The sequence below is a fragment of the Chiroxiphia lanceolata genome, chromosome 8 (assembly GCF_009829145.1).
Source record: "Chiroxiphia lanceolata isolate bChiLan1 chromosome 8, bChiLan1.pri, whole genome shotgun sequence".
NCBI lineage: Eukaryota > Metazoa > Chordata > Aves > Passeriformes > Pipridae > Chiroxiphia > Chiroxiphia lanceolata.
Window position 1 is genome coordinate 33208787 of NC_045644.1, and position 20829 is coordinate 33229615.

Here is a 20829-nt window from a genome sequence, read left to right on the forward strand (position 1 = left end):
GTACGAAGAAGAATTATGTGAGAAAATAAAGCAGCAGCCATTTCTGTATAAACACAGCATAGAAAATGAAGCAAAAAAAAGAGCCTAATATATTGCATTCTCTGCTTTGTGTTGCAACCACAGTGAAGACAAAATGGGGCATAAATGTATTTGCCCACGACGCCCCCCAAGGCAGGGTCCCTAATGTGCTCCAGAAAAGCAGCATCATTCAGTGTGATTTATTTCAAACACTGCTAACATTATCTGTATGCACTGCAGTGAACTGGACCCACTGGCAACAAGCTGAGAGGCCTCAATTCCATGCAGTGCCCTGAAACCGACTGGTTAAACTCATTTTTCTTAATTAAACTCTGTATTTTTCTTAATTAAAAAGATTACCATATTAGCACTAAAAACGTTAATCAACTTCAAATGGACATTTGAGTCTTATCCAGTAGAAAGATCAGTGCCAAGGAGCCAGGACACAGAAAACAGATGGCCTGTTATCTGTGCTTTGGTACAAGTTCTCCCATCTTGCTGGAAACATCTTCTGCAGCATTTGGGGAGAACTAAAATTCCTTGATGTGATAATTCAACATTATGGGGGTTTTTTTAATCAATCCCAGTGAACACTTAGTTTCTACAGTGGCAGAGTGTATGCTCTATGTTAATAATTATTAAAATCAATGAAAGCATCATGGAAAATTTAGATCTTGAGAAAGAGGAATTCTTCACTGTTGCAAGACAATGTGTGATGACAAAGTCCAGCAGGCATTCCATGGGCACCTGGAAACTTTTCTCATAATTCAACTCCAATTTTACTGTCACTTTGTGAATATCAAACCTACACCAAAGCTATTATATTTTACATGTGCATGCAGTTATCACACAGTATGCTCTTTCCACGCCATTCTCCCTTTACTCTGGGAAAAGTACAAGCACAGAGAATTCATGAAGATTAAAGAACAGACTGGAATACATGAGAGGAATTGACAGAGAGGAAATGGTAGTATTCTGCAAAAAGAGACAAAAGCACCACCAGATATATTCTGCCTATTCTCCAGGAGCAGAAAGGGAACAAAGGGTGGGAGAAGCTGCTTTTATAAATCAAAGTTACAGAGTCATCGACCAAGGAAAAAACCTACCTGTCACATATTCTTCTGACAGTAACACCAAATTAATTTATCTAATGTTATCTTGCTCTACAAAGGGAAGACTTCACTGAAATAATATTCATATACGAATAGCTGCCACATAATGACACTTAGGTCAAAGTTCTCATTATTACTCAATGAATTTCAATGATATATAACCTCCTGCAGAATCATAAACATTTTTAATCTTATAGAATGGTTTTGGTTTGACTTGGAGGGGACCTCTGAAGATCTAGTCCAACCCTGGTCAATGAACAGGGACACTTTCCACTATCCCAGGTTGCTCCAAGCCCTGTCCAACCTGGCCTTGGACATTTCCAGGGATGGGGCAGCCACAGCTTCTCTGGGAAGCCTGTGCCCGTGTCAATACAAGACAACAGCTATTTTAATAATACACAAGAGAACAGCTTGGGAAAACAGCCAAAGTAGTTTTGCCCTCCAACAGTAGTGCAAGAGCTTAGCACAGGGTATTTATAGCCCAGTTACATTCCCAAGGCAGACAGTAACACCAAACCAACCCCGCGACCCACAGAACTCACCTATTTTGTTTGACTACAGGAATGTCAGCACCTTTAGGAACAAGCTCCTTAATTTCTGTTGTACCAAAATTTTCCACAGTGATCTATTTGAAATAAAGATAGTATAAATCTTATTTACTGCATAAAGTACTTCTTCCCACCACTTAGCTAACAGCAGCATGAATGGCAGACACAGAACTAAAACTCATAGGAATCAGCAGCTGATGCTTTTGCTCAAATGCTCCAGAGGCAATTATAACAGAAGGTATGAGCTTGATAAGACATACTTCAAGCACCATATAAAACTTACAGTAAAATTAAGACAAAATGCTTCTTCTATGTCATCCTCTGGATAGTCCAATAGCTGTTGCATTCCCCTGAAAAATAAGATACAAAGTATTCGTACCAGAGGAAAGAAAGAAGAACGTATTTTCCTGAAGTGTTCTTTATGCTTTGATAATTCAAGTTTTGAAAATATCTTTCTACTGTGATTTCATTTATTAGCTCATTGACTCGCACCTTGTGCAGTGCTGGGAAATCTCAAGCATTCGTTTTACTATTACTTGTAGTGTTATTTCCTTTTGATTATTCCCCCCTGTGAAGAGAGAAGATTCCTATCTTAGACTTCAGTTAAGAGATTCCCAAACCAGAGGTAGTAAGTACGTAATAACCATTGACTGGTTCTTCCATTGACATCTTTGATTTCTCCTTGAATCTATGAAAACTTTGGCATTACAATGCACTGTCGCAAATTCAAACACCCTTTTCCACTCACTTGAACCTCCTTTTCAAATCCCTAGTCAAAGGCAAATATTTAACACATATTTGTTCCTAAACAAAAATATTTTCTTGATCAACTTAAGCCATTTGGAACTAAAACTACGTTAACACTTAGCCTTATAAAATTAATGACTGAAACTTAAGGGGTTTGAATATTTTTTTCCTCTGAATTTCTTGTAGAACAGTAAAAGGCACAAACACTAACACCAAGCACTTGGAAGCAGGTGTTTCACAACACTGTGTCTCCTTTCCCAAATGACATGATGGCTGCAAGTTACTCTGAGCTCTTTATCCAGTTAGTGTGGAAATAAGAAAAAAACACCCTGTTGTATTCTTAAAGGCAAATGCTGACTTCAAAATTAATTTCTAGCAGCACCCATTTTTTTTTCTTGCTTACCTGCCAACATCTGGCATCAATTCTTTTAAGTCATCCAGGGATGGTTTCTTATTCAATAGTTTTTTGTATAAAGCCAGAGGAAAATGAAGGTCTACAATAGTAAAATTATATATTGCTAGCCCACAGACAACACCAATCAAATGAAACAAGTCACTGTCTTCAAAGGTCTAAGAACAGAAAACAGACAACACGGTTTAAAATAAAGAAGTTACTTTAATCTTGCAGAGTCCAGGAAAAAGTGTACAATGCAGTATAATCTGAGGTTCACTTCTATTTTCTTTAAATATGTAGGTATCCCTAAGTACTGATGAGAAGAGGATAAAGTTTAACCAGCTGAGACTGAAATCCAAGGAAACAGAATCCTTTCTACTCAGAAAAAAAAGGGGGGGGAAGCTACAACATATTCTGTGTTACAGGTGACACATACTGCTCAAACACTGCATTAAGATTCTGGCTTTGTCAGTGACTTCCTATTGCACTGTTCAGTGCTTAAAGATATGCCAATTTTTAAAAAAAAATTATCACTGGGAAGAAGAGGGAGGAGCTCCCTCTTGACCTCCTCGGAGTTAATAGCCAAGGTTTAAAACAAAACTGGAAATGTCACCATTTGGGATACAGCCACCCTAGTCAGTGCTTTTCTCTGAAGGAGGACTAAAAAGTCAGTGATCAAACCTTTTGAGGAAGTACAACTAGGTGACCTCCTATTACTCATAAATGGGACTGAACACAGGAGGACCTGTTCAACAGGCCACTTCAAGAATTTTTTCTCTGCCACCCTGATTGACTGATTCTGCTCTTGGAATCAGTTTGTTCTGGCTGGTACTTCTCCCTAATATGTCTGGGTTGGGGACAGCTGGTAAGGAGTAAGCAAGGAATGGGGAAAACAGAAGGAGGTTTTATCTAACAATGACAACAATAACCATTTTATGAGAATACTTGCTTCAGCTTCTCCTCTTGAAACAGAACTACCACAAACTACCATGTTCATGTATTATTAAAATAAAATTACTGAACATAGATCACACCCTACCTTGTCAGAGAACCAGATCAGCCTGGACTCTTCATAATACCTGAACATTCCATACTTGGGATCTAGCAACTCCCTCATGATGAGCAAAAAAAACTCTTTGCGAACACCTCCAGCATCAACAGCTTCTTCCCCTACAAAAATAACCTGAAAGACACAACTCAGTCAGCACTGAATTGCAAACAGACTGTAAAACAAGGTTTGCCCCAAAATAATTCTCAATTATTTGCAGTGAAAGACACTTTGAGGTACTTTTAATACCTTGAGTGGCTTCTTGTAGTCTACATTCTTTGTTTTCCTCAGGACCTCCACAGCATCTCCTACAATATTGTCTCTCCGCACCATGAGTATCAGGCATGGATTGACAGATTCAAATACTGGCAGAAAGAGAGAAGACAAATTCTGCCTGTGAGCCTGATCAACAGCCATCTGGAAAAAAACAAAGTCAAAGTGTCAGGAGGCAATAAAATATACCTCTCAATATTAATTTTCCATCAATCTCGCCTTTAAAAGTGCAGAAGACATGAATGGGAATAGGTATTACAAGAGCTACTGAATTTGCCCAAGTTTTCTTTGTATTTCTTTTGTCTCGGGAAATATTTAGTTTCAGGAAATGTTTTTCCTTTACCCATTGGTCTCACCAATGCTAATGTTCAGGGAAGTCTTAGAACAGAGTTTTTGATATTCTAGTCCAAATACTTCGGATACCAAAGGGAAGCAAAAAAATCCTACATTTTACCTAATGAAGACTAAGCTATTTAATATAAATCTGACATGAAAACGTCAGTTAAAAGCTAATTCCCAGAATGAAAAGCAATTTATTTAGTTTGTATTATAATTTTTGCATTAAAATGGTTTGCAAAACAAAATGCTCTTGCAAACATCCCGAATAGGGTAGAGAACTCTTGAAAGTTTGTGTGTTTTAATACCAGTCAATATTTTTATTAGAAACATTCAATGTGAACATTTCCATGAATTCATGCATAGACATTTTTAAAGGCACATGAAACTACATTTATTATGAATTACAAAAGCAAGCTTATATTTTCCTATTTGAGCCTATTACTTGAGTATGACTTAAGTTTTCTGTTTATTTTCAGATGTGGATCAATGACCCAGGCATCATTCAAAGTCTGCTCATATGGGATGGGAGGTTGTTTTTTGGTAGGGGGTGGTGCCTGGGGTTTTTTTTGTTTGTTGGGGTTGTGGGGTTTTTTTTATTGTTATTTGTCCAGTTTCTTTATACCTGTACTATGGGTTGTTAACACTAAAAAGCCATCTCATTACTGAAAAGAAGTTCCTTGGAAATGTATGTAACTATGAAATAATCTAATTTCAGTGAGATCCCAAAACCACAAAACCACTACCTTCTATCATGAACATACCCTGAGATTAAAGCCAGACCCTTCATTCTTATGGAGGTTCACAATGTTTAAAAAATAAACAACCAAAAGTGCCCAAACAAACAAAAAACCTCCAAGAGGAGCCCCCTCAAGGCTCACAACTAAGGAAAAAAATAATAAATTAATAACATTAAAAACTACCATTAACTCTTACCTGCATCTGTATGATTGCATCTGTTTGCAAGAGAGTTGTCTTTGCCTGGGCATCAAATACAAACGGGTATGTGCAAATTATAACAGGAATATCTGTTAACTGGAACGGAAACAACCACGTCATAGCACTGCTGATTTCAAAGCCACCATCATGGCTGACAAAACCACTGCAACAGGACTCATTTCATAGGTCTGTTTTACTGGAAAGAGAACTCAACCTTCACTCGTTATCAGTACGAGACCAAAGCATCTTAGGAATACTAAATAAATTTCCAATCGTTTATTACTTCAGAAAAAAAAAAAACCAAACAAAAACAAACCAACAAACATAAAATCCAATCAAACCCAGATACAAACAACACTCTCACTTAGCATATTTCAATTTCAGAACTTTTATTGCAGCTAGTGGACCTAAAAGTAGCCCTTTTTTTCCAGCTGCTGCTCCAAATTTGCAATCCAGAGAATTACATATTTTTGCCCCACAAAGATCTTTTCACATTACAGCCATGGCTGACTTAAAGCTTTACTCCCAACAGAACACAGCAGACAACCCCTGACATTCACATTTCTGATTTCCTTACACTCTGCCAAAGAAATCAGATTGCAACCAATCTTACCTCAGTTAATCCATGGTTGACATCCTATGACAGCATTTGCACAAAGGTAGCAATAATTAAGATGAAAAAGCAGCATTAGTGTCTGCATTAATTATTAATCTCTGATGTAGAATTTAAAGAATATTTGTTTACAGCTCCCCCCCCAAGAGAAGGTTTACTGAGAAATAAATATTAACCTAAACATTTTAATTCATCCATCAAATACAAGCCTGTCTTTCAACACCCTGTTTATCAGTCTTTATAAAATAGGAACCATTAAAGTCTAATATTTTCTTGGATGCAAAAAATCAAACATTTTAAATGTTTACTTCCGCACATTAATAAATTACATCTGTTTTTAACCCATGTATTTTCATTCTCAAATAACTGCAGAATGTCAAATTCAATGCAGAACATTTCTTATGAGTAAAAATTAAAAAATACAAAAGAATCCCACTACAATACCATAAAGTCTCAAGAATCATTTGGGTCTGTAAGATATGATATATTTTCTCTGACATAAGAAAAGCAACTGACTCCTGAAATTTAACATCAGATTTGAGCATCCCATTCGTCACAGGTAGATTTATTCAATTTTGTACTCCTCCTGTATCTACCATTATTTATTCCTAATTCAAATGGTCTTTCATATCTCTTTTAAGCTGTATCTCAAGAACATCTATTCAAATCAATAGCTCATTATTAGTACCTTCCATTTTTCCCCCACTCATTTTTTCTTATTGTTGAAAGAATGGAAGTTTTTTCTTCCAAGTTACTGAGAATACTCTGTACACTTCCCAGATTCTCTTTTCTTCTGTATTTCAGTTAAGGAACTGAATAAACACTTTTGCTGCAAGTTATGGCACTAAGAGTTACACTGGCAAAAGAAATTTTGATTCATTTCTACTGACTCGACAGGCAAGTAGGGTTTCTTATAGTTTTAAGAGGAGGAACACAGGAAACTGGTGGATATGCAGGCAGGAAAAGACCATCAAAACTATGTACAAAGGAGATCTGCATAAGACCACGGAATTTCTTTCAGTCCTATAATAATTAAGTTTTTCTGCTCAACCTGAAACTGTACAAATGGTTACAGGAAAATGCCATACCTTGTACATTAACAGTAACGTCAAAGGTACTGCCCCATCTTCTGATTTAGTTAACAAATGGAGCTTAAGACTTTACAAAGCAGTTTTCCAGCTTTCATTTTCCCAGACTCAGTATTGTCCTCTCCAATCATGACATCTGCACTTTGTGTTTATAGCCATTGAAAGAACTGTTGCAATGGTTATCGTTAAAATCCCACCACTTCCGTACCCTCCTCTGTTCCAAATACACAACCTGTCCCTAATTCCAAGGCCCTGCAGTGCTCACCCCTGGCTTCTCCATGACATTTAGAATACCACCCCTCTGAGCTGCCAACCCCAGCCTCCTCACACACTGGTTATTTTGTCAGCCCAGCCAGTGCTGACTCACTGCTTCCCTACGCTCCCCAGCGTCCCCGCTGTTATTATTTTACATTGCAATTTTAATTCTTTGGGACACAGCATCACTTCCTTTGCATTCATAAAACACAGCAAAAGTAGGTCTCCCATGTCCAGGACCTTTCAGGTGCTGTTGCAAAAAACTTAAATTTAGGTTGGTAGAAAAAGCACATTAACTTACTCAACAGTCAGAAGAACCTGACTCAAGTCAAAGAACTGTGGCAAAAACCTATCCAACTCCCTAATTTTTTGTACAGTCAGTAATTTACTCCCATTTATTACTCTTCTGTTTACAGATCCAGGAATTAATTACCTCAGTTCTTGCTGCCATACTCAGAATACATCAGTTGTCTGCCCCTGCAACTCCCTACTACACTTCTTGCCTTCATTATCCAAGACAGTTTCAGTTTTCTCATACAGCAATGCAGATTATTCTGGACATCTTCCTGTCATGAATTACTACTCTCCTAACTTTCCTGACATGGCAAGTCTCAAGTGACAGCATTCTAAATCAATGTTTAATTGACAGATTCAAATGTTGAGCATGTTAGTCCTAAAAATGACATCCTAGAAAAAGCACTGCTACTTAACAATTCTTCCTTAGCTCATACCTGACATGAGTCTGTTCAACACCAGTGAACTGTGAAGTGCCCATGTTTACAGAATCTACAGACCTCTCTAAAGGGATAAAACAAAAACAAAATGTGGGAGGAAAACCCCACAAAAACCCAGATAAAAACCAACACAACTTACCATTCCCAACACCTGCTGCTGGAACCAGTTGGCATAGTCATTTCTGATATCTATCAAATCTTGTATCTCATGAATGTAAAATCTGTCATACTGTATAACTTGTCCTCTTTCATTTACCTAAAGAAGTGCAATTTATTTTTTTATTAGCTTTCAGAGGGATATTTTCCATGTTTTTCAAGCATTTGATACATCAGCCACAGATACCCAGCTACTACAAAAATTCTAGAAAAACAACAGTGCCTACAAGAAAGCAAAAAACAATGGATACATGGATTATTCACAATCCCATCAAAGATTTAAAGAAAAATAAAATTAACTGTGCATACAGTATCACATAACAATGCTGCCACTTTGAAACATTGTATCATCTCACAGGAACATTGAAAATATACATATACGCTATACAATGCAATAAATACTTGCTCCTGGATTTGCACAAGTTTAAGAACTATAATTCAATAACTCTATTCTTAATTATAGTATGAACACTATCTCCATTACCTGTGAGAAGAGGCACAGTTTTCATTTAAAAGCATTAAGCTTTAAAAAAAGAAAAAAGAGACGTGGAAAAATAACTTTATACAAGCCTTATACGAAGGCTTGTCTCTACAGTATAATTTTAATCCAGAAGCATCCCAACAAAATCCAAATCCCAATGGTTCATAGGTCCAGACAGAACAACTACAGGTATTTCTGTAGATGAAATGCTAAGTATTTTAACTCTTTAGTAACTTAACTTTTAACTACTACACAGGACACAGATGTTGACAAACAGTGAAGTAATTGCTTAAAAATGACATAAACATACTCTGTGCAGTATTTCCAGAACTCTGAAAGCTGTGTGCAGGAAATTGGTAAGTAGTCTTCTGTCAGAAGGCGGAAGACCAATCTTGCACAGCTTCAAAAGGTGGACTACAACATCCTTGTAGAGTTCCACTATCTTGAGGAACAGTGGAGGTTCAAGTAGAGACCACCAATTTTCTGTCAACACACAGTGAACACAAATTTTGTACTGCCACTGCAATGCCAGGATATCCTTTTAACAAAAAAACAGGTCTGGCTAGAAAGCATAATTATCAATTACTCAAAAAAAAAAAGTTTTAACACATCATTGTTACACATCAGCTCTTTAAAAAAAATTATCAGTTTGCTTTTCTTTACAGCAGACAAGCTCTTGACTCTCACCAAAAAAAAGCACAAGAGACAGGTTACAAGGCAAAAAATAATGGAGGAAGAAGAAAGGACCCTCTCAAAAAGGTATCAATTAAGAAGGAAATATTCTAAAATCTGGGTTCTTTAAGCTGAATTTCAGCTGACAGGAGTCACAACAAGAAGGTGCAAGGAAGTAGAGCTAAAAAACAGCTACTCTCAGTTGCATATTTGAAGACCACATCTTAGCATCAGTGAGAAAAGATGAACTGCTCAGAAGCAACAGAACAGGTGCTGAAGTCAGAACCAAGCCAACTGAACATCTGCTCTGCAACACTTCAGTGAGCTGCTCAGAGCCTGTTAGCTGTCTGACCACATAATTGTCACTTTAAAGGGTAAAGACACATAGCAAATACATTGAACTGCACGGTTTAACTCCTCCCAAATGGAATCCCTCCAGAACTTAAAATACCAGATGCATTCATAGGGATGGCCTGTTAACTCACCCAGAAGCAACAGAATAAGTGTTTTCTTACACCAAGCAATGTTAAGCCTTAACTTTCTCACTGGGGAATTCTACTGAACTGTAAATACACAGCAGGTGTTGCCACAACCAAGTCTTTACTGATGGAATTTCTTTATATTTTCATCTAGAGATCCTTAGTTTCAACAGTAGAAATTCAGTTTCTTACCAAGGACTTTCAAAGGAGCTTTTTCTAGGTTCAGAATAGCTGCTCCAAAAGGAATAGCTAATGTTGTGAAATTGTTTTCATCACTCATCAGTGGGCACTCTGGTAGAGTGAGATACAGCCTCAAAGCTTCAACATCTGGTAAGGAGCTGGTCAATTTGGGAATAAGGTTCTTTTCCAAACTAGCTGCCACCTACAGCACATCATAAAATTCTGTTTATTTTGATGCAGTTGAGAATTCAAACAAATGCTCACCTATATAAAAACTGATCTAGAAAACAATAATTAAGAATTATAAATTAAGACTATTATATATTTAGAGACAAGACAGTATGGTAAATATTAAAATAGAGCATTGCCAATGTTTTACTTAATTGTTAGAACACAATACATTTTTACACATTTGCAGTTGATATATCATTGAGTAAATAAATATATTTAAAGGGTTGGAGCAAGCACAAGAGTAGTATTGCTGGAGACTTGTAATGCAGAAAGATAATCCCAAACATAAGGAAAATATGCAGCACAAACCTGTTGAGATATGTGAGCATGCTCAGGTTGTATGAGTTTGTGAAATAGTAGTCTAGCAGCATTCATATCAACCCCTGAGAATCTAGTGCTGGTTTTGTAATGATCATCATTGCTGCACAAAGAAAAAAAAATACAGAAAGACTGAATCCTGTGTTCTCAACAACTCAAGATTTCCCCCCCTTGAATTTTAGACCTACTAACTAAGGAATGAAAATGTCTCAGACTTCCATTGCTTGTATGACTTTAGAAGCAACTGGAAAAAAGTCTTCTCTAACTGTAAGACAACACTTGGCATAAAGGAGCTGGAAGTTTAACCTGTGGGTTCAGTGCAGCAGTAAGACAGGGAAGCCCCCGGGAAGGCATTCCCTCTCAAACAAGAGACACTGAGACGGCTGCCACCTTTAGTGCTGACCACAGGAATACTTGTTTAAAACCAGGAGCACTTACCTCAAAGCCAAAAAGCTCCCATTCAGGCACCCAGCTGAGGAGAATGTTCCATCGATTTCACTGAAATTGTTCACAGGAATGTTATAATTTGTTTTCCTCTTACAAATTAGCATTTGCTAAGAAAACTGTATGTAATCCCTAATAAATTACATTGTACAAAGGATGGGACTCTGACTTGAATGAGACTAAACGATACAAGATAAAACCTATTCAAGAAAATGCTTAAGACAGCTTAAATCATAGCAAGTATTGCAATTTAATTGCTTTGCATCCTCCTTTATTAAAGTAGAAGCAATAAACTTAGAGATCTTGTTTTCATATTCCTTTACATGTACTGCTATTTTTCAGTGAGCAATTAGATAATTTAATCTTGCATAGTCATCTAAACTGGGACAGAGAGACACAGTCTAAAGGATTTAAACTACTCAACAAGCACAACAATGAAAGCACAGCAAAAGCTCTGCACATCATAAAATTAGTAACTAAAACCAGCCTTGTCTGTGTATGCCCAAAGCCCTATTAATAGTCAATTCATAAGTAAAATTATGAAAGACAACTTCTTTCCTCAACATCACTTACTTAGCTATTTCTACAGGAAGTCTTCCAGATGGGAAAGTCAGCAATTTTTGAATAAACGTTTCATTCACAGTCCAGATCTGCTTCAAAAGGTCAGGGTACCTAAAATCATCTGGTGGCACCATATTCTAAATAAATTTTAAGAGAAAGCATAAAGAATCAGGCATACAAAATTGATTTCCAGAAAAATCAGCCTTGTGGTCAAGCAGTTCCTTTCTCCACTGAGTGACAATTTGCCTGCCTAGACTATTACTGTGAGATACACTCAAGGAAAAATTTACTGTATTCAAGTCCTTCTGCATTCACTGTGAAAGCAGTGGTGTGTTAATTCCCAGCACAGCTTACTGAACAGCAAACTCCTTAAACATACAGTACTCTCCTATACAGGGAACACTGAACAAGCTTCAGACATGAGTAGCAAGCATCTCTTCTCTCCAGCCAGTGAGCCACTCAGCTCCCAGCCCAGTTGTGAGCACACAGAAAAGCAGCCATTCAATTTTTCAGACAGCTGTTCTTCTACCCCACTTCCATCAGGTTCCCCTGGGAATGACTCATGTTTCTCTGAATACGCACTGCATCATCAGATGAGCTGCATCTTGAAGTGCTGCTCATGTAAAATGAATTCCGTTAAGACTTCTAATTGTAAAGAGGAGAACCAAGATCATTGTTTTGAGTAGGAGCATTGGTTCAAAAAGAGATGGTAAATAGCACAAAAAATAAGATTAAGCTAGTAAAAGGAAACATTTCTCCTGATGGTGCAGTCTGAGTATGACTGCTGAGCATGACACAGCTGACTTAGTATCATAACTACTATCTGCTGCCAAAAATTAGCACTTCTGATCCCATCCTACAGCATCAGGATGAGGAAGCCTTTTGCCATTTCCCTTGTGTCCAGCCAAAGTGTCACTTAACTCACAATGACACAACTCAGGGAACCGAGCTGCCCAAACACTGACTTGGGAAAACAAACAGATTTTGGCTGTGCCCCCTCAACTGGCAAGGACACACAAGTCCCAGGGGTACAGTGCTCAACGTAACTTTGAAAGAATTCAATACAAATTACCAAACTAAAGAGTACTAGGAGGGATACTTTTTCAGCATCAAAGATCATCTATTGCTAATACTTTTCGTACAGAACAAGCCACAATGCCTGCATTCACAGAGTCTCCAGTTCATCTCAATTAGTCAGTCAGAAAGTACTCCAGTAATTACGAAAACTGCACACAAGGAAGTTTTTGAGGGAGTTATAATAGAGAAGTTTCAAGACTATACTATAAGTAATTTTTCCAGTCTACACCTGCTAGACAAGTTTCTCTCAAATACAGCAATAGTTAAAACTCAATCAGAATTAAGAAAAAAACCCAACCAAACAATCCTAAAAAACTGCTGTTTCTGTACAACCAGAACAGGCTCTGAGCACAAGGGGTTGCTGCAAGTCTGACCTGTACTCAGTTTTTCTTGGCAAACATGTTTCCCGACTAAAACACATTTTCCCTTCTGGCCAAATTAGTTTTCACCCTACACACTCAACTCTTGATGCTTCATTAATCCCTATGGTCTAATATCTGCTGAGCTGTATTTGAAACAGTCCCACGTAACTTCATCTTGTTTTTTCCTCCCAACTCATCCTCCAATAGCATTTCCTTTCCATCACACTTCCGCACTGCCATTTTTACTGTAAAGTCCATCTAGACTTTTTTTTTCCCTTTTAAAATACTAGAATTTAAACTAATTAATTCTTGTTCTTTTAATACCTGAGTTTTTAAGATTAGCATAAAACTATCATGTAACAAATCATCTATAATTTTTAGCAAAAAGCTCCATTTGTTTCCTTTGTGGAAATGTTGTGGTAAGTTAAAATGGCTACAGAGCAGATGATAGAATAGCTGCAGTCAGGAGTTACTGAGGAGGACTGGGCAGGAGTAAAGAGCTCAAATATTTCATCAGTTTTTCCTTTATGACAAGAAAAGAAGTGCATTTATCCATCAAGAAAAAAGGTTATGCCAGACAGTCTCAAGAGCTTCCTGACAGCTAACACTCACTAACTGGATCCAAGTCCTCCAACTGCTACATTCCCTTAGTACCTTTTGCTTCCACACTGCTCCAACAAACTTTACAATACAGTCACCTTCAAAATCTTTTAAAATGCACAAGAAAAACTAAAATTCAACTTTGACAAGCTTTGGAACCAAAGTATATTTAATTTGTTACCTGAGGACAAAAGTAGTGTGCAAAACTTTGGTCCCCACCGGAGAAAATTCTCTGGACACAGTAACACTCCTCACTTTCTGCAATAGCAATAAAAAACAGGCCACTGTGAAAATGTGAAATTGAAAAATAATTAAGACACTGCAATCAACACTTGGTTAGAAAAAGGTTCCTTTGTTGCAGAACCTCACTGAAGCATATCTTTGCAATACAATAGTTGAGAACATCTTTACCTGAGGTTAAGTTTTAGCCGTAGTGCTACCAGAGGACCTAACCCAACAGGAGAAGCATTTATTTCCTACAGCAGGAATGGACTGTAGGGAACACAGTGGAAACAAACTGCTTGGAAGAAAGTGGTGATAGCCCATACTTAGTTTAAATCTCAACAATTTTAAGACACTATGAAGCAACAGGAAACCAAGAAGTAAATACACCAGCTGTTGCTTACCTGTGGTCATGGGGCACTGAGTACTGTAGGGAATCCAGTTTCCTTTCACTGTGAAGGGACTTTTCCTGTTACTGGTTGTTCCTGTACCTAATTGCCCATTTCCTCCGAGTCCAAAAGAATAAATTCTTCCAGAGGAAGGAACGAAGGCAGTCGTGTGCTGCCTAGGGCAAACAGAAGTCAGCAACAAAACCCCAAGCATTATAAGGTGCTTTGTGCAGGCCACTCTAAGAACTCTGTTAAACACTATGGTAAAGGTCCTGTCACATCCAGTGCTCCACTTCTCTCCTGGTAATACACTGGCATGTACTCCAAAAGGCAATATCCCATTGCCATGGAAGAGTTCATGGAATGGAAATGCCAGTGCTTAGCCCCTGTCTGACCTTTAGAGCACACCTCTAGACATTCAGAAATATCCAGTTTCTACCAGACTGCCTCCATCCCCTTTCACCTCCCACCCTTCTCAACTCTAGATGTCCTCTCTCCAACCACAAGCCTGAGAAGAACTAGCAGTGAATTTCTGTAAACTGTGGAAAGAGACTGAAGGCACACAGTGTCAACTAAACCTCTGAATTTATATATTCTTTAACCCAAATAATGGTGAGCCCCGTCTTAAAAAACTTATGCTGCTTCCCTAATTTTTTTTCTTAGAGTGCAATTCTTTGTATTTTCATGTGTGCTGGGAATTTTTTCCATTTCTTGGGTGCTATTGTAATATAAAGAATAAAAAAACCATGAGGAACTGAACTGCCATACAGTATTACAAGTACTTCATAAAACAGGTTACGTTTTCAAATTTTATACTTATTCTCAGTGCTGCTCATGTACCTTCCCAAACACACTTGTTCTTTAATAGGAAAAGATGAAGTGACAGCAACAAACACCTTCACACTTCACACTATTGCTCACACTTTCAGTTCAGAGAACCAGAGCCTCTCAAACACATAACCTCCTTCAGTTCTTCTACTGAATGCTTTTAAAATCCCAGTAACATCTTTAAATATCTTTTGTTAGGGATCAGCTTGTTCTCCCTAACCATGAAGGGTAAGGAAAAACCCACTTCATATTGCAATAGATACAAAGTTTCACACAGAACAAGTTACCCTTAAGATTCACAGTGCTAGCACAGAATGGGCCTTACCTGCCACAAGTGATCTGCGTGACAACACTTCCCATAAGTTCAAAAACTTTCCTTGGGTTTATCTCATGGCTGGTAGAGTTATGACCCAACTGACCATAGCCTCCAGCTCCAAATGTAAAAACCCCACCTTCCTAAACAAATAAATTATTTGCATTAAAATTATAGTATATCTCACAACAAGAAACTTAACAGAAATTATGGATTTAATAATAAATCTCCTTGTCTGATGATTTTGTGACTGTGGGGAAAGGAGAGAAAATATATATACATAACAGGGCCCTGAGACACAAAAGGGTCATAAGTTAACTGCAGTTATGAAAATGTGGCACAGCTATGAAGTATTACCTTATTCATGTTAAATCACGCTCGTGTCATTCCCATATCACTGTACAACAGTCCTGCCATTAACTTGTGTCATTCATAGACACTAATCCTTGTTTTTCTTTCCTCTTTTCCAATTTTCTTGATAAACTACAACAGTATATAAACTCCCACTCCTACTTTGGCTTTGAAACTCTGAATACAAATTCTGATGCAATTAGCAAGCAGGAAGCTGCTCTCCTCAGGCAGATGATGCAGAGTCTGACTGAAACAGCTTCCTTATTTGAAAGCATAAGAAATCAGAATATTTCAACAGTGTTGTAAGGCAATTAATCATGCAACTTACAACAACTTTGAAACTTTACAATTTCAAAAACTTGAAAATGAAAAGCTGTTTCTTTCAGTTCTACTCTGCATCAGCCTGGACCTCAGCTGGAAATCATCACATCTGCTGAGCAAATCAGGCTCCGTCACTGAGTCAGGATAACAAACAGTGACAGGGTTTTCTGCAGCTCAGAAGGACTCGCACAGTGCTCACAAATACACACAGTGCTGTCTACAACAGGTGTATCAAAACCCCTGGTTCTGCAAGGCCTCTCATGCAAAGGACAATGGAGTTATCCATCGAGTCCACCAGCTTTAAAGCAAGTTTGAAGTTAACTTCTATACATGAAAAAGGAAAATAAGCATTTAGAAGGCAAGTTACAGACTGCTGTTTGCTTTACATTCTGTATTTCCCAAAGCTCAACATCAATATAAATTTCAGGATAAGGAAGTTGACACATTTTTTCCAAGTGAGAGAATATTTTAGGATGAAAAGTAATTATTTATGAACAGTCTTTTCCTCTCACTGTAGAAAATTAAGCTTCTATAAACAAGGTGTGAGCATATTTATGCAGATACTCTTCAAAACTAACTTGCTGCAGTATAAAAATTCATACTAACATATTTTAAAAAGCCATACATTTACCCAAAGTAAATAAACACAGGTGGTTTTTTTCCGTCTCCAGAAATAAAACATTAAAAATAATTACTTCCAAAATCCTAATGCCTTCTATAACAACACTCTGAACTCAAGAGATTTGGACATGAACTGGCTATTTAGTCACTTTTCCAAATCTTGAACAGGCAAAATTGTTTTCTACTCCTATCAGTGGTAAGCTCAAAATATTCTGTTTATAAATTGTTACTTTTTACTGAGAGTGGCAAGCAGGAAATGTCTAAACATTAACATATACTGATTTAAATGCTGAAGTCTAATTCAACTATTAAACCCTAAAAGAAAAGTCCAACAGTCAATCATTTAAATTAAGACATGTATGTATCGTTTTACCCACTACAAAATAAAGGCACTTACCATAACTTGATGCTTGAAATAAAATATTCATCACTAAAATGAGCGTAAGAATGAGCAGCAGCATTATATATTCTATGCTGCTGCCAAATATTTCCAAATAAGTTTAAAAGTTTAAAAGTAAGGCTCCAAATAATGCATTTAGCCAACAGTTCTGTATCAGGCAACTTGACATATATCACCTCTCTATTTTAACCATCAATAATTAATTTTAATTCCTACATCTCTGTACAAACACACTACACTGACACAGAACATGTTCTTTTTTCCAAATCCATTTTGAAATAAGTGACCCATTTTTCACAGACTCTCACACAATAATACCTGCAATATGTAATTCCTCATTAACTGTACTCTCACTTACGATTGGCAATAAGTGAACTTCCCCAGGGAGGAGTCTGTTTTGTCCATGATGGTACTTGGTGAGTGATTTGGTCTGATCATGAAAACAGCAATGCTAGAGACATTACAGTCAGAAAAGAGCTCATCCCCTTAGGATACGCTAAAGTAAATTCAATACCTGCATAATTTTAATAATGCAACATAGAGTTTCCTATCAAATGCTATATTTTATATGCTCAATTTCACCAACTCTGACAAAAAGACTGCTGAAAAATTTCCTGTATTGGGGATTTTTTTCAAATATTTAACCACTGTTTCCTCAACTTTATCCAATAAACTTAGAAGCCATTTATTCAGAATTTAGTTTATTATTTCCTATTCAGACAGCACCTTTTCCTGGAAACATTAAAAAAACTGAAGCAGAAATATATCTTTAAGTATTGTACCTTCGTAAGGGCAGCAGTATGATCTTCTCCACAACATATATGAACAACCTTCTGACTTCTCAGTGACTTTAGCAGTGTAGGAACATACCTGTCTGAACAGTTTAATAAAGCAGTAGGTTACCTATTTTTTAAGTAAAAATCAAAACCCAAACAGTTTTGAGTTTTGCTCATTTATTCTAATTTTGTTCTAGTCAAACAAGCACTTTGAAATTGTTGGCACACAATGTAAATCATTGTGAACGAGTTTACGGATCCTGAAGATGGAAGTGTTACTGCAGGAAAAACAGGGACTACTGCACTGAAACACTTTGCAGTCCATGTTTTTCAAGCGTTCCTGTAAGACAGTGTCAGTAGGTATTCTTTGGAATGTGTGTCCACACACACAGAGCTTGATATTAATAACAACAGAACAGAACAGAGCACCCAACGATCAGGAAGCACAACTTCCTTCCATCACCAGAACGAATCAGCTTTGTCATCCAGCTGAACAAAGGCAACTTTTTAATGCTAGTGTCTTCAAATCTGTTAGGTGTGCTAACATGTCTGCAAGAAACTGTATCAGAACACAAAAAAGGGATTTTATTGAGAAGTGATGCTACATAAAAAACTGAGGTTCTACACATTCCAAAGAATATGGAGAAGCAACTGAAGTCTCACGTGAGATCTTCTCATCATATGAGTGTGATCAGAATTAAGGCATTAATTCAGATGTGCATTTTCTTTACAACACACTTTTCCTATTTTAAACAGTCTTGACAACAACAAACCAGTGAGAAAATCTGAACTCATGAAACCATCTATAGATTATTCATTACTAAACTGTGTTCAGAATTTCAATACAACACTGTCAGAATTCTCACTACAAAACCAAGGAAAGAAGACAACTCTTCAGGAATCCCACGTGACACCAGCACTCTGACAACATTCAACAACAGCTTGTTCTGTCTGCTTGTTTTCTAGTATTGCTGTCTGCATTCACAACCCAAACCCTTCAGCATGGAATTTTACTGCAGCAATGTTTACCTACCATTATCATCATTTAGACCCAGCTGCCCAAATTTGTTGCGTCCCCATCCAAAAATGGCTCCAGAAAGAGTTAGTACAAAACTATGAGCTCCTCCTGCTGCAATCTGTGCAAAAGGGATTCCCAGCAGAGATTTAATCATATGTGGTGAGGTTTGTTTTTTATAGTCGTAGCCTAAGCCCAGCTGGCCATATTTGTTTTGTCCCCAGGAAAACACTTCACTTCCTGTTGGAAGGAAAAAATAAACAACCAAGAAACACAATCAATACAGTTTAATTATACTGTGTTTATCCACTGTAAGAAAAGCTAAAAGTTATGTTTCAGTTTCAAAATGCTTACAAATTACTGACTTTTGAAGCTAAGCATTCTTGTGTAATTTGCAGGCATTCAACTCAAATATTTCACCAGACAAAGTATTTAAATAGTATTCAAACCCCTCAGAACTTCTCTTAACATTCCTGTTCCAACAGTGTCAGATAAACTGAGTTTGATTATTACAAAGCAAGATACTGTTCCACTGGAAGCTGCACTACTACACAGATTTTTCTGCAGAGACCTGCCAATACTGGACACGCAAAATTTTCCAATTCCCCATCAAAAGCCTCATTTAAGCTTTTCTAAGGTAACACACCAAATTTTCACACACAATTTAAGAGACACACATTTCAAAACAATGTCTTCATCATATGATCAATGAAGCACAAAGTTTATAATGTCATTCGATGCCTTACAAAGAAAAAATCATTTTAAAGAATGACAAGTCAAAGAGTTATTTATGTTAAGATTGCCTTCAAACATTCTACTGCATGTTTTGCTGAGGTATTTACTATCCTAAAGATCAACACCTCATCACAAAACACTTTGCTTTTGCTGATGTGATACATTTCCAAGAGCAGTGTTACCTTCACAATGCTTCCTATGTCTCTCCTATCTCCATCTTTCCCATAAGAGTTTTATCAAGATGGGAAAACAATGAAACCCATCCCCTGGGGTACAGGTCTCTCAGATTTTATTTATTTAACAACAAAACCCAAAAAAAAACCCCAACAGTGCATGTCAAGAACAGAAACAGAGCTTCAGATCTATGAATTGGCAATAGGATAGTGATGTTGTACATTAAGCCTGTAATTATTTAAAACACTGAGTTAATTTTAAATTACAAATTTAAAATTTATGACATTCTTGCACCTTTGACCAACAGAATGTTTAACAGTACAACTCAAATACTCCCCACATTCTACTGCTGATCTTAACTCAGGCAAAGGGTTATTTGTAAACCTCTGCTTGCCTGGAAACAAAGGCATTTCTTTGGGTTATAAGGATAAAGGCACTTGGGAATACATTATGGTACAGAAAATATGAGGCCATGAAGAGTCACACACAGAATCAAGGCACATATAGGCCATGTAAACTATTATATTTAAAGGAAAAAAAAAAATCATTCCTATACAATGAACACCTCCCTCCCCACAGCTTATCTGGTTTGTATTTTAAACATGTACTGTTAAGAAACAAACTACTATCTTCCTGGAATTTTTGTTTTGAGTTTCTAAGTTTCCATTAACACTTTCCAGAAGCCACTTCTTCCAAGTGAAAGTTTTGGTCACAACTCTCTTTTGTCATAACGAAACAAGCAAGCAACAAATTTAAATTCATGTTCCCTTCTGGAGAGCTTTACTAATCAGACAAGGGAGGCCAAACCTTTCCAAGGGTGGGTTATAACGTGACATTACATTTTAACCATGGAAGCACAAAGAAAACAGAGGTTTTGCCAAAAGGAGTCACTCCTGCAAGCCTCAGTAACTTGAAGATGCAGGTTAAAACAGACTAGTGGCAAAGCAACATCCCAGCAGGATGAGAAAGAAATGAGACCAAAAAAACCAACACAACTTAACAAGGAAGTTACCCGAAA

The 20829-nt window shown here is 37.2% G+C and overlaps 1 protein-coding gene across 3 annotated transcripts in view; it reads right to left on the bottom strand.

Moving 5' to 3' along the window:
* HERC4 (HECT and RLD domain containing E3 ubiquitin protein ligase 4) overlaps positions 1–20829 on the bottom strand; it is a 31043-nt gene that overhangs the window by 3148 nt on the left and 7066 nt on the right. For 2 of the 3 annotated variants that reach the window (XM_032694684.1, XM_032694682.1), the window contains exons 6-23: positions 18921–19142; positions 17894–17985; positions 15431–15561; positions 14293–14453; positions 13848–13924; positions 11640–11764; positions 11061–11120; positions 10614–10725; positions 10086–10275; positions 9053–9225; positions 8245–8361; positions 6029–6052; positions 5413–5511; positions 4117–4284; positions 3859–4002; positions 2829–2995; positions 1962–2028; positions 1673–1755 (exon numbers count right to left, since the gene is read on the bottom strand). In XM_032694684.1, the coding sequence (XP_032550575.1) occupies positions 1673–1755; positions 1962–2028; positions 2829–2995; positions 3859–4002; positions 4117–4284; positions 5413–5511; positions 6029–6052; positions 8245–8361; positions 9053–9225; positions 10086–10275; positions 10614–10725; positions 11061–11120; positions 11640–11764; positions 13848–13924; positions 14293–14453; positions 15431–15561; positions 17894–17985; positions 18921–19142 (2212 nt within the window). The remainder of the gene's footprint in view (positions 1–1672; positions 1756–1961; positions 2029–2828; positions 2996–3858; positions 4003–4116; positions 4285–5412; positions 5512–6028; positions 6053–8244; positions 8362–9052; positions 9226–10085; positions 10276–10613; positions 10726–11060; positions 11121–11639; positions 11765–13847; positions 13925–14292; positions 14454–15430; positions 15562–17893; positions 17986–18920; positions 19143–20829) is intronic. The other variant, XM_032694685.1, reaches the window with a different exon arrangement.